At 43.8% G+C, this 23,504-nt stretch overlaps 1 protein-coding gene across 8 annotated transcripts in view; it reads right to left on the bottom strand.

Moving 5' to 3' along the window:
- Positions 1–23,504, bottom strand: part of AKAP10 (A-kinase anchoring protein 10) — a 103,484-nt gene that overhangs the window by 5,865 nt on the left and 74,115 nt on the right. Inside the window, exon 15 of one of the 8 annotated variants that reach the window (XM_024564683.4) lies at positions 18,941–19,837. The exons of 6 other annotated variants lie outside the window; for them this stretch is intronic. In XM_024564683.4, the coding sequence (XP_024420451.2) occupies positions 19,832–19,837 (6 nt within the window). In that variant the 3' untranslated portion in view covers positions 18,941–19,831. One more of the 8 variants, XM_053930762.1, reaches the window with a different exon arrangement.

Raw genomic sequence — 23,504 nt, 5'->3', positions numbered from 1 at the left:
ATTTTTTAAATCTATCTGAAATTTAGATTTTCCAAAAATATTAAATTGAAACTCTACTTTTATTTTTTATTTTTAAATTGTATTTAGTTGATTACAGTTGTCCTAATTTTTCCCTCTTTGCTGCCCTCCACCCAGCACCCCTACTCCCTCAGGCAATCCCCACACCATTGTTCATGTCTGAGGGTCACGTGTGTAAGTTCTTTGGCTATTCCATTTCCTATACAGTATTTTACATTCCCGTGGCTATTCTGTAACTACCTATTTGTACTTCTCAACCCTCACCTCTTCACCCATTCCCCCACACCCTCCTCCCATCTGTCAACTATCAAAATACTCTTTGTACTCATGATTCTGTCTCTGTTCTCCTTGTTTGCTTAGTTTGTTTTTTAGATTCACCATTTCATTTTTCATAGTTTTCACCTTCTTTTTCTTAAATAAGTCCCTTTAACATTTCATATAATAATGGTTTGGTGATGATGAACTCCTTTAACTTGACCTTATCTGAGAAGCACTTTATGTGCCCTTCCATTCTAAATGGTAGCTTTTTTGGGTAGAGCAGTCTTGGCTGTATGTTCCTGCTTTTCATGACTTTGAATGTTTCTTGCCAATCCCGTATAGCCTGCAAAGTTTCTTTTGAGAAATCAGCTGAAAATCTTATGGGAACTCCCTTGGGAGTAACTAACTTCTTTTCTCTTGCTGCTTCAGATTCTCTCTTTATCTTTAACTTATGACATTTTAATTATGATGTGTCTTGGCATGGAACTCTTTGCATCCATCTTGTCTGGGACTCTGTGCTTCTTGGATTTCCATGTCTATTTCCTTCACCAAATGAGGGACATTTTCTTTCATTATTGTTTCAAATACATTTCCAATTTCTGGCTCTTTCTCTTCTCCTTCTGGCAACCCTATAATGTAAATGTTGGACCTCTTGAAGTTGTCCCAGAGGCTGCTTATACTATCCTTATGTTTTGGGGTTCTTTTCTCTTCTTGTTCTGATTGGTTGTTTTTTACTTCCTTATGTTCCATATCATTGATTTGATTCTCGGCTTCATCCACTCTAATGTCATTTCCCTGTAAATTGTTCTTTATTTCAATTAGTGTATATTTCATTTCTGACTGGATCTTTTTTATGCTGCTGAGGTCCTCACTAAGTTCCTTGGGCATCCTTATAACCAGTGTTATGAACTCTGCATCTGATAGATTGCTTATCTCCATTTCGTTTAGCTCTTTTTCTGGAGTTTTGTCTGTTCTTTCATTTGGGCCATGTTTTTTTGTCTCCTTATTTTGGCAGCCTCCCTGTGTTTCTTTCTATGTATTAGGTAGAGCTGCTATGATTTCCTGTCTTGGTGGTGTGGCCTAATGTAGTAGGTGTCCTGTAGGTTCCAGTGGCACAGCCTCCCCTATCACCCAAGCTGGGTACTGGAGGTGCGCCCTTCATGTGGGCTGAGTACACCCTCCTCTGGTAGTTGAGCCTTGGTTGCTGTTGGCAGATCAATGGGAGGGATTTACCCAGGCCAGTCAGCTACAGGGATTGCCTGTGACCACTGACCACCAACCTCTCCCCTCTGTAGAGGATCAGCTGTGCAGGGGGAGGGTGCTGGTGATCCAATATAATATGTAGCTTTCCAGTGGGTACATAGGCCCTGGGGTTTCCTGGGTGGTGTAGGCCAAGGTCAGCCCCGACCTGTGTTTTGCCCGGGGTCTCCCTTCCTGAGTTATAAAGCAATCTGAGATGGCTGCTACTTGTTCTGGGTTTGGAGATTCCCAGGGGAAGCCAAGCTGTGAATCTAGGCCAGCTGCTGCTAGTGCTGAGCCTGGGGCTCACTGAAGCCAGCTGTTGCTTGTCTGAGAGGATTTAGGAAGTTGTGAAGCATGAACCAAGACCAGCTATTCATATGGAAAAGAAGCTTGGGTGGGTCTACAAGTTGGGTGGGGCCAGTCTCTGGGGATCTCCAAGGCAGTTCAAAAAGTGTTAGCCAGGTTGATAGAGTCTCAGATATGGCACCAAGTTGCTGGCTCTACGAGGGGAAGGTTTAGAAAAGGGACAATGGCCTCTCCTCACCTTGATTCTAGACACTTCAGTTGCTCCCTGTATAGCACTGGTGCCTTTCAAGCTGCTACCCCAGAGCTCGGAGGGAGTAATCTGAGTAGGTGAGGTTTTTTTTTTTAATATATTTATTGATTATGCTATTACAGTTGTCCCATTCCCCCCCCACTCCACTCCATCGTGCCCACCCCCCTCCCTCCCATATTCCCCCCCCATAGTTCATGTCCATGGGTCATACTTATAAGTTCTTTGACTTCTACATTTCCTACACTATTTTTACCCTCCCCCTGTCTATTTTCCACCTTTCATCTATACTACTTATTCTCTGTACCTTTACCCCCCTCTCCCCCTCCCACTCCCTTATTGACAACCCTCATGTTCTAGTTGTTTGCCTAGTTTGCTCTCATTTTTGTTTTATGTGTGGTTGTTAATAACTGTGAGTTTGCTGTCATTTTTACTGTTCCTATTTTTGATCTTCTTTTTCTTAGGTAACTCCCTTTAACATTTCATATAATAAGGGCTTGGTGATGATGAGCTTCTTTAACTTGACCTTATCTGAGGAGCACTTTATCTTCCCTTCCATTCTAAATGATAGCTTTGCTGGATACAGTAATCTTGGATGTAGGTCCTTGTGTTTAATCTTGGGTAATGTAATTATGATGTGCCTTGTTGTGTTCCTCCTTGGGTCCAGCTTCTTGGGACTCTCTGAGCTTCCTGAACTTCCCGTAAGTCTATTTCCTTTGCCAGATCGGGGAAGTTCTCCATTATTTGTTCAAATAAGTTTTCAATTTTTTGTTCTTCCTCTTCTCCTTCTGGCACCCCTATAATTCGGATGTTGGAACGTTTCAAGGTGTCCTGGAGGTTCCTAAGCCTCTCCTCATTTTTCCAAGTTCTTGTTTCTTCCTTCTTTTCTGGTTGGATGTTTCTTTCTTCCTTCTGGTCCATACCATTGATTTGAGTCCCAGTTTCCTTCTCATCACTATTGGTTCCCTGTACATTTTCCTTTGTTTCTCTTAGCATAGGCTTCATTTTTTCATCTGTTTTTCGAACAAATTCAACCAAGTCTGTGAGCATCTTGATAACCAGTGCTTTGAACTGTGCATCCGATAGGTTGGCTATCTCTTCCTCGCTTAGTTGTATTTTTTCTGGAGCTTTGAAGTGTTCTGTCATTTGGGCCATTTTTGTTTGTTTGTTTGTCTTGGCGGGTCTGTTACTTAAAGGGGCGGAGCCTTAGGTGTTCACCAGGGCGGGGTAATGCTGGTCGCTGCGCTGTGACACTGTACATGGGGGAGGGGCCGAGTGGGAGCAATGGCGCCCGCCTCACTCTCCTCCGGGTTTCAATCTTTCACTCCGATACCCACAATCAAACTGGGCCACTCTGGTGCTGGTTCCCGAGTAAGTGGGCCTGTGCACACTCTAGGCCCCTGTGGGTCTCTCCAACAACCTCTCCTGTGAGGCTGGGAGTCTCTCCTGCTGCTTCCCTAACCCCCACGGACGCTTTCAATCAGAGGTTTGAGGCTTTATTTCCCTGAGCTGGAGCCCTGGGTTGCGCAGCGGTCTGCTTCGCTGCCCGCCGTTCGTCTGGTTTATCTGTGCAAATGTGGGGCTGCAGGGTCTGCTAGTGCTCGGACTGCCTGTGCCATTTGTCCCACACTCCGCCAGTCTCAGTCCCGCCACAGCCACGCGAGTCCTCTCCACCCTGGTGCCCGTCTCCGCCCCTCCTACCAGTCTGGATGAATGTTTATTTTCTATTTCCTTGGTGTCGGACCCCCTTGCCGTTCGATTTTCTGTCAGTTCTGGTTGTGCGAGGAGGCGCAGTGTGTTTACCTACGCTGCCATCTTGGTTCTCAATAGTAGGTGAGTTCTTATATGGGTTTTTAAAGAGGATCTGCTTGTAGCTCCAGCTGTTTCTTCCACCAACTCAATTTCCATTGTTTTTTGCAGCCAGAATTGTTGGGAATTATCCTCCTGGCACTGGAACCCTGGGCTAGGGGGCCTGGTATGGGCTGGAATTACTTGGTCCCAAGATATCCCTCCCAAATTTTTATCCACCATGTGTGGGTGAGGGACCAGCCCATTCCACGTCTGTGCCCCTCCTACCAGTCTGGATGGATGTGGTTTCTTTAATTCCATAGTTGTCAGACTTCAATTCAACTTGATTTTTTAAAAAATATATTTTATTGATTATGCTATTACAGTTGTCCCATTTCCCCCACATCACTCCACTCCATCCTGCACACCCCCTCCCCCCCCATTCCCCCCCTATAGTTCATGTCCATGGGTCATACTTATAAGTTCTTTGGCTTCTACATTTCCTATACTATTCTTACCCTCCCCCTGTCTATTTTCTACCTACCATTTATGCGACTTATTCTCTGTACCTTTCTCACCTCTCTCCCCAACCCACTCCCCTGTTGATAACCCTCCATGTGATCTCCATTTCTGTGGTTCTGTTCCTGTTCTAGTTGTTTGCCTAGTTTGCTCTTGTTTTTGTTTTAGGTGTGGTTGTTAGTAACTGTGATTTTGGTGTCATTTTTACTGTTCCTATTTTTTTATCTTCTTTTTCTTAGATAAATCCCTTTAACATTTCCTATAGTAACGGCTTAGTGATGATGAACTCCTTGAACTTGACCTTATCTGAGAAGCACTTTATCTGCCCTTCCATTCTAAATGTTAGCTTTGCTGGATACAGTAATCTTGGATGTAGGGCCTTGCCTTTCATGACTTGGAATACTTCTTGCCAGCCCCTTGTTGCCTGTAAGGTCTCTTTTGAGAAATCAGCTGACAGTCTCCTGGGAACTCCTTTGTAGGTAACTGTGTCCTTATCCCTTGCTGCTTCTAAGATTCTCTCCTTCTGTTTCATCTTGGATAATGTAATTATGATGTGCCTTGGTGTGTTCCTCCTTGGGTCCAGCTTCTTTGGGACTCTCTGAGCTCCCTGGACTTCCTGGAAGTCTACTTCCTTTGCCAGATGAGGGAAGTTCTCCTTCATTATTTTTCAAATAAGTTTTCAATTTTTTGTTCTTCCTCTTCTCCTTCTGGTACCCCTATAATCCAGATGTTGGAACGTTTCAAGATGTCCTGGAGATTCCTAAGCCTCTCCTCATTTTTTTGAATTCTTGTTTCTTCACTCTTTTCTGGTTGGATGTTTCTTTCTTCCTTTTGGTTCACAACGTTGATTTGAGTTCCAGTTTCCTTCCCATCGCTGTTGGTTCCCTGTGCATTTTCCTTTGTTTCTCTTAGTATATAGCCTTCATTTTTTCATCTAATTTGTGACCAAATTCAACCAACTCTGTGAGCTTCCTGATTACCAGTGTTTTGAACTGTACATCTTATAGGTTGGCTATCTCTTCTTGCTTAGTTGTATTTTTCTGGAGTTTTGATCTGTTCTTTCATTTGGGCCATTTGTGTGTGTGTGTGTGTGTCTGTGTGTGTGTATCGGAGCACCTGTTATGTAAAGGGGCAGAGCCTTAGGTGTTCACCAGGGCAGGGTAACACTGGTCGCTGCACTGTGATGCTGTATGTGGGGGAGGGGTCCAATAGGGAGCAATGTCACTTGCTCCACTCTCTGCTGGTCACTCCCTCTGCTACCCACAATCAAATTGGGCCCTTGTGGTGCCGCTTCCCAAGTGGGTGGATTTGTGTACGTTCTAGAACCCTGTGGGTCTCTCCAACGAACTCTCCTGTGAGGCTGGCAGTTTCTCCTGCTGCTGCCTCAACCCCCACAGATGTTTTCAATCAGTGGTTTGAGGCTTTATTTCCCCATGTGGAACTCTGGGTTGCATGGTCTGTCGCCCAGTCCGCCAGCTACTGCCTCGCTGGCCAGCTGCAGCTTTGCCTACCCCAGTCCACCGCCTTGTTGTGTCCGCCAGCAGTTGACTTGCTGGCAGTCCTCTCTGCCTGGCTGCCCATCTCCCCTCCTTCTACCGGTCTGGATGAATGTTTCTTCTTTATCTGCTTGGTTGTCGGACTTCCACCATACAGTTCGATTTTCTGTCAGTTCTGGTTGTTTTTTGTTTTTAAATTGTTGTTATCCTTTTGGTTGTGCAAGGAGGCACAGTGTGTCTACCTACGCCTCCATCTTGGTCTCAACTTGATTTCTGATTGGTTCTGAGTGATGGTTGTTCTGTATTTCACTTGTAATTTTGATGTGGTTGTACAAAGAGGCAAACCATGTTTACCTATGCTGCCGTCTTGACTGGGAGTCCAAAACTCTACTTTTAAAAATTGTTCATTAGTCTTCCCAGACTAATGTATTACATGAGGCTCCTCCAGGGCTTGGGGCACTGCACCAGGCACTGGGACTACCGGGACACAGGTATGTGCCATCGACATTTCACAGGAAGGCCGCAGGTACAGAATGTGGGCTCCAAGAGTCAAAGCTCAAAATCAGCACAATGTTTCGCTGCAGAGTTTATGCAAAATATTTTAGAGAAAAAAAATACAACTGCCAAGTCACCAAGATCTTAAAGTTGAGCATAAATTAAGAAGGTCTGTGTCAGTCAGAGAGGGGCTGTGGACCATGCAAGACTACAAAGGTGGAGTCAAGGAGACAATGGAGAGACCAGGGATTGGTTACAAGTTTAGTTGCCTTGATGTGGTAAGTGCTTGCAACACCATTAACCAACATCAGCAGATAACCTTGGATATGATTCTAGCTCACTCAGTACCTCTGAAGATTTGGCTGCCCATGTGGCTTTGCAGTGCCGAGGCATGTCATGACCTTCTGACACAAGCATTCTAGCCCATCAGATCATCACTTACTCATTCATTCAACAAGAGTTGATAAGTGAACAAAACTAACAAGGCACCTGCTGTCAAGGAGCTAATTCTCTGGAGCAGTGATTTTCAGCCCTTTCCATCTCTTGGCGCACATAAACTAATTACCAAAATTCTGTGGCACACCAAAAAATATGGTATATTTTTTGCTGATCTGACAAAAATAGGTATGATTTTGATTCATTTACACTAGACTATTGTCATTTTCTTATTTGACAATCTAAGGGAAAAGAAGTCAGGGCATCTGTCTAAAGTCAGGTATTGCGAGTGTTAGCTGGTGACAGTTACTAAGGAGAAAACTACTATGGGAAGGGAGACAGGAAGCATGGAGGGAGGGATAAAGCTTGAGAAAAGATGACCAGGGATGGCCTCACCTCACTGAGAAGGTGACCTTTGAGTCAACATCAGAAGAAGGAGAGCATTTCTTTTTTATTTTTTAAATTTATTGATTTTAGAGAGAGAGAAACATCAATTTGCTGTTCCATTTATTTTTGCATTCATTGGTTAATTCTTGTATGTGCCCTGACCTGGGATGGAACCCACAACCTTGGTGTATCAGGATGATGCTCTGACCAGCTGAGCCACCCAGCCAGGGCCAGAGAGAGAGCACTTGGGGCTGAAGGATGTCAAGTGTCAAAGCCCTGAGGCAGGAGCATGCTAGTAGCCCAATGAGGTCAGAGTAAGGGGGAGGGTGATGGAGATGAGGTCACAGCGACAATAGGCCATATGCTGCAGGGTCTCATAGGTGATTATAAGGACTTTGGCTTTTCCCCTGGGTCAGATAAGAAGACTTTGTATGTTTTTAAAATACATATATATATATTTATTGATTTGAGAGGGAGAGGAAGGAAGAGAGAAAAAGAAACATTGATGTAAGAGAGAAGCATTGACTGGTTGACTCCTATATGCACCCCAACTAGGGATTGAACATGCAACCCAGGTATGTGCCCTGACCCTTCGAACCCATGACCTTTCAGTGTACAGGAGGACACTCCAACCAACTGAGTCATACTGGCCAGGGTGACTTTGTATGGTTTTAAACAAGGGAGCAACATCATTTGGTTTACTTAAACACACACACACACACACACACACACACTTAATTTTTTTATAGCAGTTTTAGGGTCACAGCAAAATTGAGGGGAAGGTACAGAGATTTCCTATATACCCTCTGCCCCCACACATGCACAGCCAGCCTCCCAAATTATCAATATCCAGCACCAGAGTGGGACATTTGTGACAACTGATGAACCTACACTGACACATCATCACCACCCAAAGTCCATATTTACTTTAGGGTTCATTCCTGCTGTTGTGCATTCTATGGGGTTTGATGAATGTCAAAGTTGAGAGAAGTTCCTCTCTATTCCTAATTTTCTGAATCTTTATCACAACTGGGTACAGATTTTGTCAAGTGCTCTTACTGGTTTACTTTTTTTTTAAATGTTAATTTTTTTCCCCTCATAAATCAATAAATTGCCTCTTTGGCATATATTAGTGTCGTAGCCTCTGGGGACTTGATTAATGTGAACTCTTCTTGAAAGAAACTTGCACCCTGTCCTCTGGGTGCCATGAAATCAGGTTTCTGTGAATTGCCTAGAGGAGGTGCCCCTTAGGCTAGGGAGGACCACGCAACTGCTAGCTTCTCCTGGTGTCTAACCGCCCTCCTCCCCGCCAGGGTCAGCCAGTGCCTCAGGGCTTTCCATCTGGTTCCCCTGACCTCTGCTGCTTCTGCTCTGAGGCCACACACACAGTGAGTTCTTGCTGCCCTTAGTCTGCTTCTTCCTTCTTTTGAGGAAGGCCACACCCTCCATGCTCTTTCTTCCCGAGAGGCCCAGCATGTCAGCTGTGTGGTTGACCTCAGGTGGGAGGGTGTCCAGGCCAGGTGCTCAAGAGACAGAAGAGGTAGCTTTGGGTTCTCTGGTCAGGGCACAACATTCACTTCCTCTTGAACTGGGTAAAGACATTGGATCAGCAATTCTCACCACAGTGGGGAGGAAAGGAAGTCTGTTTCCCTGTATTGGCAATTACACAACTAAAAATAAACCCTCAGGATTAGAGATGCAAGGTCTGCATGAATGTTGGATTTTCACTATGACAGCAGCCTTCACTAAATATGGTTATTAGAAAGAGGATTTCTTTGTAATAAACCAAAGAAAACCAACTCTTCACACTCTTCATAATACATCATCAAGACCTTTTTAAAACAATATATATTTTATTTATTTTTAGAGCGAGCGGGAGAGAAACATCGATTTTTTGCCTCTCGCATGCCCCCAACAAGGGACCTGGCCCACAACCCAGGCATGTACCCTGACCAGGAATCAAACCAGTGACGTTTTGGTTCACAGGCTGGCACCTAACCCACTGAGCCACACCACCCATCATCATTATCAAGACCTTTTATGTGGTGATTGCTGGGGGATGTGAGGTATAAGAGGACTAAATGGTAATGGAAAAAAATACAATAAAGATTTTTTAAAAATTAAGATCTTTTAATCACACTACAAATATTTCCAAGTCAGTGAACTTTTCTCACTCTGCCACCAGCAGCTGCCAAAGCATCACTACCTGCCTTTCTATGGACGAAATGAGGTCCAGGGAGGTGAGGTAGGTGAGAGAAGTGCTGGAGATCCCACAGCAAGGATGTGGCCTGATACAGAACTGAACCCGCTTTCAAGAGAATGACACAGTGGAGACAAGCTCTGGCCTGTTTGCTGTGGCTTCCACCACTAGCCTGAGGGTGGACTAGCAGGTGCTTCCCAAACTTTTTCATCTCAGAAACCCTTCTCAGTTTTCAAATGCTTTGAAGATCTCCAAAGAACTTTGGTTTGTGTGGGTTAAAACATAAAAACACTTAATATATTTATTTAAAAAGGACCATATGCATTAATATTATGTAATTATATAAATATAATGATTTTTAAAACAATTTAGTGGGTGTTGTTTTGCATTTTTGCAAATCTCTTTTGTATCTGGCTAAACAAAGACAGCTGGATTATCATTATCTGTTTTTGCATTCAATCTGTTGTTTTGGCTGAAGCATATGAAGAAGTTCTGGCTGCAAAGATTTGCAGTTGGAAAAGGGAAGAGTGTTTTAATAGCTTTGTGGATATTTGACCCAGCACCAAAACCTGACAAGTATTTCTTAAAGGCAAGTTGCAGCATCGAATCTGAGACCATATCCATGGGCTTTTTATTCTCCCACACCTGGAACGGATCTTTTACCTGAGTGCATGGTCTTGTACCTCACACATTGGTCATCTGGAAAATGCTGACACATTTCATCCAACAGTGTATTTTAAAAATCACATTTTTTTAAAGATTGTATTCATTTATATTTAGAGAGAGGGGAAGGGAGAGGAAGAGAGGGAAACATCAGTGTGTGGTTGCCTCTCATGTGCCCCCTACTGGGGACTTGGCCTGCAACCCAGGCATGTGCCCTGACTGGGAATGGAACTTGTGACCCTTTGGTTCGCAGGCCGGTGCTCAATCCACTGAGCCACACCAGTCAGGGCTAAAAAATCACATTTGTTAATCAGACCTCATCAGAAATGTCTTTAAGTATTGGGAAGCTATCAAGCTCACAGTGGTGAATGTCGTTTTCCAAAATTGTAATGTTTACTTGAAAATTCAAAGTTTATCTTTGGCAATAAATGTCAATATTTTCTTCTTGAAGTGACAGGCTCACTTCATTCCTTTTCAAGAAAATGCCTGAAAACCCAGTGTGTTCTTTCATGGTTTTCCCTTCAACGGTGGCAGGTTCTGCTCACAGCTCCAACTCCTGCAGAAGCGCTCTGCCTGGGACAGCCATGACACTCCAGTGTGCAGAAGTGTTTGATGTGAGCTTCCTTTTTTGTCCCACATACTAAAAAACATGTACGGCAGGTGGAATTTTTTTTTAAGTTTTTGATAAAGGAAGAGAGAAACATTGATTTGTTGTTTCACTTATTGATGCATTCATTAGTTGCTTCTTGAATGTGCCCTGACCAAGGATCAAACCCACAACCTTGGTGCATAAGGATGATGTTCTAATGGAGCTACCTGGCCAGGGCTGCAGGTTGAAACTTAATGGAATAATCGTTAGTGCTTCATCAAGGCCATTCTTATGGGAAACTGGGTTTTTTTTTTTCTTTATTGGCAAGCACGTGGTGGTGAAGAATACAATGATTACCTGTACACTTTGGGGCCACTGTCCAGATTCCTGCTAAGGTGCCAAAAGTTTCACCCACCATTACTTTTGCACTATCACTGCAAATTCACAGGGTGAAAAAGGCAGTTAATGTCTTAGTGTTACTATGAAAGTACTTTGACCTCACAGACCTGAGACAGTCTCAGGGACACTCAGGCACTCAAGTCACACTTCATGATAGCATGAGAGAGACAAATTAACACCAACCCATTGTTAGGAATGGGTAGGGACCCCTTCAACCATTAAGGCATAGGAAAGCTTAGTTCTAATCCTGGGCAGGTGGAAGGCCATTAGTTGGGCCTAGCTCATTTAAAGCAGGGCCCCCTCTCCCCGTCAATGCTTGGCCACCCCATCATCTCTTGAGCCATGTGCTGAGTCAAACCCAGGCCACCCCTAGGAAACACTCACTCAAAATTGCTGGAGCAGATAGGTCCAGAACTGACCCTCGCTGATGTCAAATTGGATGCTGTGTAAGGTGTGCTGAGACAGAAATCAGGGAAGGTTTTGGGAGGAGAGGAGGAATTGAGCCAGCCTTCAAAGATAGATGTCTTTAGACAGATTGTGGGGGAGGACATTTTAAATTGTGCGCATTGTTTGAGCAAAGGCAGGGGCTCTGAAGTGTAGGATGGTAAGGAAAGAGTGGTGAGAGGTGTGGCTTAAGGCCATGTCCCAAGGTCTAGGATGCTTAGCAGTCAGGGCCTTAAATGCTAAATAAGAAATTTGGGCTTCATTCAGCAGACAACAGGGAGTTCATTAATGGTATGTGACACTATATTTAAGGTAAATGAAAAAAGTTAAGGTATTGATCTGAGTATTTAACTCTTAGGAATGTTGACAAAGTAGTCAGATGTCTGGTTATACTATTTATTAATTTAGTTACACATGCATGTTTAAAATAACATTATATACAATAATACAAAATATTGCTTTTTTCCTCCATTGACATTTCAGGTAAAAATTTTATTCAAACTCTCTACATGCATCTTGGACATCAGTGTCTTCCTCATTATCTACAGCCAGTTTCTTGAAGCCTATCTCCTTCACTCACATCTAAGGTGTTTGAGATGCAGCATTTTATAACACTTGGATGACAACGTCATTGGAAAGTCTGATCCAAGTCATGACGTTAGGACGGTCCTCCACCGCCCCAGCTCCCCACGTAGGTGCGTGTTTGCAATCCTTAAAACGAACTGGGTACTTATTGCTTTTGAAATTGCTCTTTAAAAGGCTGGTTTACAAAACCTGACTCTTGTAATAGGGATCGTATACCCTCTGGAATAATTACATTTCTTTGCTCCCCTCTTTTCACTCATTCCAATACGAGGAATCACAACCCCACAAAACTTGCATCACTGGAGGTCGCTGTGGGCAACATAGGAGGAGAAACCAGAGGTAGAGCAGTCGCAGGAAACGCTGAAGTCTGGCTATGGGAGTGTCTGAAGGGTAAAATGTGTTCTTGGGAATAGAAAGGGCCAAAGAGCTCTAGTTCAGGTTGTGGAGCCATCGTCATCATGGATAGTGACGTGTCCTGGAGTGAGAATGAAGAAGTGACAAAAGGTGGGAGTGGCATATCAAAGACTTGGAAAGAGATGGTGTGGGGAGTCCTGGAGCTGAGCAGGTGACGGAGATGAGAGGACAGCCCCTCAGAAAGCAGTGCAGCACAGGGAGGCAGGGCCTAGAAGCAGCACTGGCCAGGGGTGGGTGGGCATGGACAATGCTGTTACAAAGCCCTGGTCCTTTGGGGAGGAGTGACCCGCACACAGCAGGAATGAAGAAATTCTGGTATCTTGAGGGAAAAGATACATACAAAGGTCCTGGAGAAAGACTGGCATGATCGGACGTCTGTGGGTTCTAAAGGGGGAGTCCACCTAGACTTCGCACACCCTCCCCCCCGACAGGTTCCTTGCTCACTCCCATAATACTCATGTTTTCTAGACTGCAGGAAGAGCAGGCAGTATGTTTGTCCTGGGCACTGCTACACCCTGAGCAAGAACAGGCACAAAACAGGCCTCAGCAAATGATGTGGTTAGGGAGAAACAGGGAGGAGGGAGAACTGAAGAGGGGAAAGGAAGAATGAGGTACCAGTGGCCCATGGGGGCTGGGCGAGGACAGCAGGAAGAGATGGGTCAGGAGAGGCATGGTCTGGACCTCAGAGGGCAGCTGGCATCTAGGACCTGGGGGGCAAACTAAAAGGAAACAGACCACATGGCATTTGTGCAAAAGGTTCCACTAGGACCGTGGGTGTGACCCAATAGCCCAAAGTCAGCCCAGAGGAGTGTGTCAGGGGCACTGTCTCCAGCGAAGGCACTGGGGTCAGGGGAGCTGCAGACTGCAGGGCTGAGACCTGTCAATGGCCTCTTCAAAGCCTTACTCCAGGGGAGAGACTTGCCTCTGTGGTCTTGGACCTGCCTGGTGACAGAGACAGTTGGGGTGCTCTTGGCTTTGATAAACATCTGAATACTAACAAAACTTTATGTGCTTATTTGAGTGAACCACGAGTAACAAACAGGTCTCAAATTACACATCTGTAAAGCACGGGCTTTTCCAATAAAAAGGAATGAAAATATGCATTTCCACATACACAGATTTTAAGGCAGCAATTCTCAAGTGTGGTCTCTGGAGCAGCAGTGGCATTATTGGGGAGTCTTAAAAATGCAAACTCTCAGGCTCAACCCCAGACCAACTAACTCCTACTAAAACTCAAGAGGGTTAGGCTCAGCAATCCATGTTTTAATGAGTTCTCCAGGGGATCCTGATGCATGTGCAACTTTAAGAAGCACTGCTTTAAGGTAATGGATGGGATGTGTTTGTGTGTTTGTGTATGTACAATTCTATGCTGTCATCTGTATACTGCATTGTGTGTTTACCAATGAAAGTCAATCTCCTCTGTCACCTTACATTTTACTCCTTTTACCCTTTATATAGTTACTAAATTCATGGACTTTGGTCTTAAAGAGGATTTTATGAATTTGACACCAAAGGCAAGGGAAGCAAAGGCAAAAATAAATAAATGGGACTATACCAAACTAAAAAACTTCTGCACAGCAAAAGTAACTCAACAAAACAAAAAGGTAATTGACCAAATTTGAGATGTTTGGAGACAGCAACAAGGGGTTAGTATCCAAAATATATAAGGAGCTCATATAACAGCAAACAAAAAAAACAATCCAATTAAAAAACGGACAGAGGACCTGAACAGACACATCTCTCAAGAAAATATACAAATGGCCAACAGATACATAAAAGATGACCAACTTCACTAGCTCTTAGGGAAATGCAAATCAAAACCACAATGAGATACTACCTCACACCTGTCAGAATGGCTATTATCAACAAGACAATTAACAGGTTTTGGAGAAAAAGAACTCTCATTCTCTACTGGTGGGAATGTATACAGTTTTCCACTATGGAAAAGTGTGGCAGTTCCTCAAAAAATTAAGTACAGAGTTACCATCCTTATGACCCAGCAACCCTTCTTCTGGGTATCTACCTGAAAACTTTGAAAACATTTATTCGCACAGATGTCCCCCATGTTCACTGCAGCATTATTCACAGTGGCCAAGACGTGGAAATAACTGAAGTGTCCTTCAATATAGGATTGGATAAAGATGTGGTGCATACATACAACGGAATACCACTCAGCCACAAGAAAGGATGAAATACTGCCATTTGCGACAACATGGATGGATCTTGAGAATATCATGCTTAGCAAAATAAGTCAGACAAAAAGTCAAGAACCATATGACTCCACTCATGTGAGATAGACAACTGAAAGCAAGAAATGAAAAAACAAGACAAACAAAAACTCATACACAGCACGGTGGTTACCAGAGGGAAAGGGGGATGTGTTTAAAGTCACAATCCCCTAAATTTGTCTTGACCCTTTGACATCAGATATACCAGTCTTCTGTGGGACAAGAGCTGCAGGTCTGCAGGACAGCAGGTGGTGAGGAAGAGGGTGGTCTCATTGCCGGCACTTGACTCCTGGATGTGGGCCCTGGAGAAACTCCTTTACAGATCAGAGATGAGGTCTGACACACAGTACATACTCAGCTCTGCTGGTTATTATTCTCCTTAAAGCAGAACTCAGAAGGAGCCAGGCACCTCAGGTAATGAGCTCAGTGGCTGGCCAGGGTTCTTCCAAGGTCAGGATTTTGTATCACATGCAGAGAATTAACTTCATACTAGTCTTATTTCTAGTGCCCAAGAAGTCACATTTTCCAAAACTCTGCAGAGCCCCACAGGGCTGAGACTGATCCTGGGGCCTCCTATAGGCCTTACCCTATTCAGAGCAACTTACCCTATCCAGCCTTGGACATCAGGGGGCCCACCCCTTGTTGTCAACCAGATGCTGGACACCTGAGTGCCCACTCTTGCAGTGGGCACATGGAATGGCAAAGCAATGGTCCTCCAGGGCCTCTGGAGGGCTCGAGAAAAGGTAAGGTGAGAGGTCACAGGAGGAACCCCTCCTTAAGGGTCTCCCTGTGGGCTTGGAAAAGCCTGGTGACTTCCAACAGGACTTGGTAAGGAAAGGGTGCTGTATCACAGGCTCAAGAGGTCATCTTGAGTCAAAAACACCAGCACACATTTTTTGATGAAACGTCAGACTTCTATCTCCTCCTCAGTAGAATGGAAGCTCCAAGGGGCTCAGAGTTTCTTTTATCCCTGTGTCCCTGCACCAGTGTCTGGCACGTAGTAGGCATTAAAGTACTTCCAAGTGTGTGAACATTTGCTAAACTAGTTCTGTAATTGGAAGGAACAAAGGCTGCTCTCTGCCAAACCTAAGGTTTGCGGGGAGCCTGCTGGTCTTTGCTGAGCACACGTAGGTATCTGGAGGCCCCAGGCGCTCTTCAGCCAGAGCCGCTTCCATGAGGTTACAGAATGTGGGGCGCTTACTGTGACAGGCAAAGGCCAACTGGGAGTCACTGACGGCTGAGCCTACAGGTAAAGTCAGGATAGTGCACTTGCTTCTTGGCAAATCCCAGCTCCATCAAGTTGAACTTAAGCTCACTTTCTAGGCATGCTGCCCCTCTCACCCCTAGCACAGGCTAGGTCCAGAGGGCCCAACTGCCCAGGCTGTGCTCCCAAGTGCTACTCAGGGTACAACGAAGGAGCAGTCATGGGCGCCCCAGCAGTGGCTGGGGGAATGGATGCACTATTGCCCTGAAGCAACGGGCTGGCCTATCCCATGTGAGTTCTGACACCGTGACTGTGCCAGAGCAGGAAGTGGGAAGGTAACAGACTGAGCAAATGTTGGCATAAAATTACTAAGGCAGAAATACTCATCACCTTATGTGACAGGAAAGCATATAGGCTTCTGCCTCTGAACATAAATGCCCTCTGGACCTTTGCTGATAGTGGTCCCTCCAGAGCCCTCCATGAAACCCATGGTGCCACACTTCCTACTCTGGGCCCATCCCAGTGCTACCTAATCGAAGCCTCCTGCAGGCCCACAGTGCTCTCTATAACAGGCCTCAGAGAGGGACTCCTGGGGCCTCTGAGTCGTAGCCCTGGAGGGTTTTGCTGGGACTTGCTTTCCCTCAGCCAGTAGCTGGCCAGAGACCTTGCCAGCACTTAAACTTTCTAATAATTACTGCCCTCCATCATTTTAAGTTCACATCAGTTACTCATTAAGGGAAAGGCCCTCTAATTTCTGGGTCTATTTACAGGTGCTAGAAGTGGGATGGTGCCTGTCCTTCAGGAGGAGGGTGGGAAGTGTGGGAAGCCCCTGGTGCAGAAGGCCTGAATGCTAAGGGGGACCCTTCCACAACGCAGCAGGGACCAGCCATTCCCCTAGGCCTTCTGCTCAGTAGCTCCTCCATGTAAAGACAAGGAAGTGTCTTTTTATTTCCATTAGTTCAGAATTTCACCTTGAAGAGTATACACAAAATGACCAAGGAAGGTTTACTAAAGAAATGTTTTTCAGAATCCTGTGGCACGTGGCAAACACAGTAAACAGACCTAGTGATTAGTAACTGGAGCAGGCTGGTAGTATTTTAATCAAGGCCTTTTGAGTGCAGGTAATAAAAACTCACTTTAGACTGATTTTCAAAAAGCTAAAATTCATTCTAGGGCTACCCAAGGGGCACCTGGTGTCCCCTGCTAGGGTGTGTGTTTGTGAACTGAGGTTCACAAACCAGCCGAGTCCTCAGGTGCCCAAGGCACTGCTCCCTCAGACCCACATCCTCTCTGCACTTCCATGTCTAACCCTCTGCTTGTGCACACAGTGCTGGCTCCAGGTTCCAACTTTGTGAGATGATGGCTGGTATCCCTTGTGTCCCCTGCAAAATTCTTAAGATGAAGAATTTTCTTGGGCCTGCTTGGATCAGGAATTCAATCTGGGTCCAATCGACGGGTATGTGGGAGGGGGAGGGTGGGTTCAGTGTGAGTCAGGCCGGTACCCTGACAATGTCGTCAAAGAGAGGCCAGCCACATCAGGTGCTTAGCTACCAGTACTTAAACAGCCAGGCGTGTAATTTTCTACAATTCAGAGTGACCTCCCCTCCAAATTCCTGTTTAATCCAAGTTCCAGCACAGTGAATTACTCACATTCCATACACCTCTATGAAAATTGCAGCCAAGTAGAGCTAAACGCCACTTCCTGTTTCATTGCTCTTCACTGGACTTGGCTCTCATTTGTGCTTTACTTTCATTAAATCTTATAGGAGTGAGAGACATACATCGAGTTACAAAAGGTATCATTTTTCCCACTAACATTTTGTCTAACAACTTGTGTTATCTCAGCAACATAAGAGGGATGGACAGTCAACTACTTCCTTGAACCTAAAAACATCTTGTCAGGGAGTCATACTTTGTGGGCACACTGCACAGAGCTGGGAACACAGGGGGTGATCCATGTTAGGTGAGTTCAATTCCAATGGAAAATAAGTACAAGGATCTACTTTAGATCAAATATTAAATCTAGCTAGTATTTCAGGACACATTCTGCTTCTGTGTCCCATAGCAGGAAGGGATGAAAAAACTGAGTCTCAAGCTTGCTGTTCTTAGAAGAACCCTACAACTACTGATTATCTCTAGCTCAGAAGTACAAAATATATACAAAGAAATGATTAAATAGTATCTTAACTGAAAGCACTAATTTAAATAACCTAGAGCTTCACAGAAATTGTTATTCCAAAGCATGCAGAGGCAGCAAGAGTCACTGAAACCACACTTTATACACCTCATAAAACCTCAGGTCTACATCATATGCTCCAAACACAAGGCTGAGTCCGGCAATGGCTCATGTTCTGGGTTTTTGAAAAGCAAATGGAAATGTTTCGGAGAATTAACACATTTTAATAGAAGAGCTATAAATGCCCTGAAAGCAGAAAAGTTGACACAATTTTAAATATAATTCATATATATATATATTTAAAATCAAACACAATTAAATAGAATATGATTTAAGTACATTAATACTTCAGCTTTACAAGAGTAACAGAGGTGGTACATAGTACCAAACACTTATACGCAGCCTTTTTGCTTCTTCTGTGGATGAAACAGTGTGCCTCTCTCTACACAGTCAAATATTGCAATGGAATAAATTCTCTATTCATTCAAGACTTCCTCGAGGACAGAGGTGATTAATAATTATATATATGTGTATTTTTTTGCAAAGTCTGAGCAAAAGCAGTGACACCTAAGACAACATTCTTTCCCCTCCAATAGCCACACGTGGTGTGGAAGCACCAGCCTCACCTGGCCAGTGGAGCGTGTCTGCTGCGGGGCACCCTGCTGAACGCGGCACAGTCCAGACCCGAAGCTGACCGAGCCGGAGTGCAATGGGCAGTCTCTCCCTCTCCTGAAGACAGGCAGGAAAAAGGCCACAACTGCATACTTTCCAGCTCAGAGCAAAGAAAGGGGAGGCAGTCAAAACTGAGTGCTTTTCCTCCCTTCAACCCCTGCCTGCTTCCCTTCTTAAAAAAAAACATCATACGATCTGGGAATAAACATTTTGTCCCAGACCCCACAGGGGGGGCAATGGAGTGATCATTATTATTTACTCCTTTCCACATGTATCCTGAAGGGAAAGTTAAGTAACCCGGAGCACAGAATTCCAGAGGAGCAAGTTCTAACACTCAAAATCAAGCCGATGCACCCTATGGTTACCAGGGGAAGACTGGCTTTAAGTACATGGCATCTCAGGAGCAGTTGAGATGCGAGAATTGTATACTGCCAGCAAAAGGAAGGATCATGTCACTGAGACCTGACCTGTGACATTATCAGCTTTCTTCCAAATCAATGCCTCTGTGAAGGCAGCCTATACTTGATCCTCCACCCTGATCCATGGAAGGAAAACATCTGCTGGCACCGCACCACCACTCAGAGCCGCCTGGCTCTCGGAGGGGCTCACTCCCATTCATTTCAAGAGGCCAAAGCAAAACCCCTCGGGTACCTGCTTTACAGTGCTGTTAAGGATGGATTACGTTACAGGATGTGCATCAAATACCAGCGCTATGCTTGTGTGCCTGCCACAGTATGTGGTCCCTGTCTATTCCAGTGACTAAAACTCTCACGTAAGTGGGTTATTGCCATTAGAAAACTACCAATCTTCTATAATGTAAACAATACCACTTTGTCTCTTTATGACTTTCACTTGTGATCATGATGTGCAGCAAATATGTCTACATGTCACTCTGCTTGGGGTGGAAGTCTAGGATTGTCTGCCGTTCTTTCTTGGGAACAACAGTTGATAAATCAGAGAAAAGAAATACAGTGCTTTGTTTTCATTGGCTGTGTTAAGAATCCAACCAAAGGAAAAACATTCTCTTATTTTTCAAAAGCTGATTTCCTTTATCTCAGGTATTGAGTCATAGCTGAAAAAAAGAAAAAGAAAAAGGTAAGGTACATTTCTATACCAGGGATACTCGATGTTACAGATTAAAGAAGAAGTGAACCAACATTGAGTAAATGTTTACTATATACCAGCACTGATGACAATGTGTAAAGTAAAATACTACTATTATCTTTATTTACAAATGTGTGAATGGAAGCTTCGAGAGGTCAAGCAACTCACCCCAGGTTACATAAGAAGGATTGGCACCCAGTGATGCTTTTCTCTCTCCATTTTGGCAATATATATATAGATTAGAACAAAATGTCTACTTTTATTTTTTTAGTCTTTACCCAAGGACGTATTTTTTTCACCATTCTTACAGAGAGAAGAAGGGAGAGGGAAAGAGAGAAACATCAACTGATGACTTCCCGTACACACCCCAACTAGGGATCAAACCCACAACCTTTCAGTTTACCGGGCATCACTCCAACCAACTGAGCCACCCGACCAGGGCAAAATATCTGCTTTTTGACAGAATATTGCTGATTCTCCGAATTAACCCAACGGCATACTCATAACAGAGGGCACAGACTTATATACATATTCATTAAAGTATTGTTTGTAACAGGGAAAAGCCACAAAGCAACCTAAATGACCATCCACAGGGGACTCATTAAATGAAGAAAGAGTCATGATATGAAACAGTCAAATGCCTTAGGAAGAAAAAAAGACCAAGCTTGTAGGCAGTCCCTGTTTACTCACAGCACTGGGGAGGAAACGTCACAGAAGCGTTGGTCTTTCTTATTTGTGAGATGGGACATACACACATGGAACAGTTCAGTAATGCTGGCAGGCAGTTTACGTTAAATGCCGAGTACAGTCTATAGGCAAGTGTCGAGTAGGAGCTTCAAAGCAGAGAGGTATAGAATAAAGAGGTTGATCATTCCTTTACGGATGTAGGACTTCTCACATTCATAAAATCATAGTATGAGAGTTAGAAGGGGGTCTTACAATATTTTCTTCTCCAATTTCTCTGATCTACTGATGAGAAAATAAGAGACTGGAGAAGGAAAATAACTTGTAAGGGGTCACACATATTGACTAAAAATGGACTAAATGAATTCTGCCAGCCTAGTGCTTTTTCCATACTAGTAAACTGCTGGGCCCTCAGGGACATGCCAGACAGACATCCATCCTGGCCAGCCAAAGAGAAGGCCTGGCGAGATTAAAAAAGAAAATATTGCGAAATATATCTGTATATCCCAACATGAATAGCACATGGTGATAAAATCTGAACACACACCTCAAACAAAAAGCCTAATTTTAAACATCTGCTCTCCAAAATGGTTTCTAAAAAAAAACTTCATATTCTCAAACATTTGACCATCAACATGATAATGGGGAATCACAAAAATAACTACCTTGTACTTCTTAAAACACCTTTATCTTGCTCTTTGCTATTTTAGGTTTGAGCCAATAAAGCTAAATATAGATAAAATTATCACCCTCACATAGAAAAGAAAACTGAGTCTGCAAAACTGAACAAGATCTTTGGTAAGAATCAGTTCGGTGAAAAGATCAAAATTAAACCAAGCTCAGTATGTGAACTATAATCGAAAAATATAAAAACTAAAAAAAAATTAAACCAAGCTCCGTAACAACAGGTCTTAGAGTGAAAAGCTGACTAGAAAGTCAACAAGGAAAGGGTGATATTGGACCTAAATATAAATTCAAGTCTTCGAAACTGCTGAGGGTTATATGGGGTGCTATTTGAACAATTTAACTCTGATTCCTAAGCTTTGGCTAATGTAAATGATTGAGGAGTTTACTGACTTCACAGAAATTCTGTCACATTAAGTCTTTGTGAATCAATTCAAGTTACAGAAAGTAAACCTGGTGAAGCAACTGGGAATGTTTGACTTGAAGGAAACTCTGGGAGGGGACTAAGTGGCTGCCTGCAATTTTCTAACCATTATTTGTGTGGCTCTTGTGGGTAAAACTAGAAGTAACGGGTGAAGCTCTAGACAAACAGAGTGTTAGCTTGTGGCAAGTCAAACATTCCTAACAATTGTAGCTATTGAACTCCAGGTAAGGGTGGCATTCTGATCACACTCATTCTGTCGTAAAATGGCATTATTAATAAAACCCACAAATTCACATGAATGAATAACCTGAGAGAAGAGGGAACAACAACAAAATTTCAAGCTGGAAGCAAATGGATGAATGGAAGTCACTTAGAAGATGCATGAAACCTCAATCCTAAGAGTGAAGTGGAAAAAGCTACGAAAACGCCCTGCTTGCCAAAGCAGAGCCCCAGAGCCTGGGAACTGGTTTCACCAGTACCTGTGGAAAAGGGAACAGAGGTGGAAGCAAATATAAGGATTTCTTAAAAGCCCATCTTTAGAAATGAACCATCTATAGTTATTGTTCTGCAGTTCTGATCAGTGAGGTGACTGCTCAGCCTGAAAACCAACCCAAGCAGAAGAATCTGAGAATGCCTTTCTAAGCAGTTTAAAAATAGGGTCTTTGGTCTAGGATATATGAGGTGTGACCAAGGACAAGGGTGCTGCTAAAATGAAAAGAGGGGATTAAGGAAGGGTCCATATAATGACTCCGGAGACTTCACTAGCTTTCCTAGGCATTGGTAGCTTGGTCTTTATCTGCCAGGCAGAATAAGGAGCAAGATATGAAAGAGACTGGTAAAGTTTTCTCTGGAGAATATGATCAGGCCAAAAAGAAAGAACTCAGTTTCCTAAGGAAACCTGGCTAGTTTATGTTTCACTTTTTAAGAAACTGCCAATGGTGTAGCTGTAGCATTTTGCATTCCCATCAGTAATGAATTAAGAGTTCAATCGCTTTACATCCTTGCAAACACACGGTACTGTCAGTCCTTTTAATTTTACTCATTCTACTTGTATGCAGCTGTGTATCACTGTGACCTTAGTTAATGACTACTGATGCTGAGCTCTCTGCATATGAATATTTGCCATCTGTCTATCTGCTTTGTGTAGTGTCTGTTCATATTTTCTGACCATTTAAAAACCATCAGATAGTTGTTCTTAATGAGTTTGAGCTCTTATTCTGGATACAACTCCTTTATCAGAAAGATGTTCTGCAGATATCTTCTCCCACTTCATAATTTGCTTTTTCTTCTTCACAATGTCTTTTGATGAGCAATTTTTTACTTTTGATGAAATTCAGTTTATCAATTTCTTTTTTTGTCTCATGCTTTGTATGAAGTAAGAAATCTTTGCCAGGACTTCCTGGCAAGATGGAGTAGGTAAATGCAGTACTTGCCTACTCCAACAATCACAACAAAATGACAACTAAACTACGTGAAAACCATCATTTGGAATCACCAGGATTCTGGCTGAATGGAAGCCATACTACTAAGGAACTAAGTAAGTCACACTGAGACTGGTAGGAGGGGTGGAGATGCAAAACTGGCTGATCCCACATCAACATGTAGCAGGTAAATGCAGGGGGAAATTATCTAGGTTGCTGAGGTCCCTCAGAGGAGCCAGGGATTCAAGCCCCACACCAGGCCACCCAGCCCAGGGTTCCAGAACCAGGAAGAGAAGTCCCCATTACATCTGGTTGTAAAATCAGCAGGGAATCAGAGGACTCTGGATTTCCAGTCAATTCCTGCAGACTTAGTCCAACTCACTCCCTCTAAGCTCAAGCACTGGGGCAGCAGCTTGAAAAGC

Source organism: Desmodus rotundus, chromosome 9 (genome assembly GCF_022682495.2).
Source record: "Desmodus rotundus isolate HL8 chromosome 9, HLdesRot8A.1, whole genome shotgun sequence".
Classification (NCBI taxonomy): domain Eukaryota; kingdom Metazoa; phylum Chordata; class Mammalia; order Chiroptera; family Phyllostomidae; genus Desmodus; species Desmodus rotundus.
Note: the sequence above shows the minus strand (reverse complement) of the source record. Positions and strands in the feature narration are given on the sequence as shown.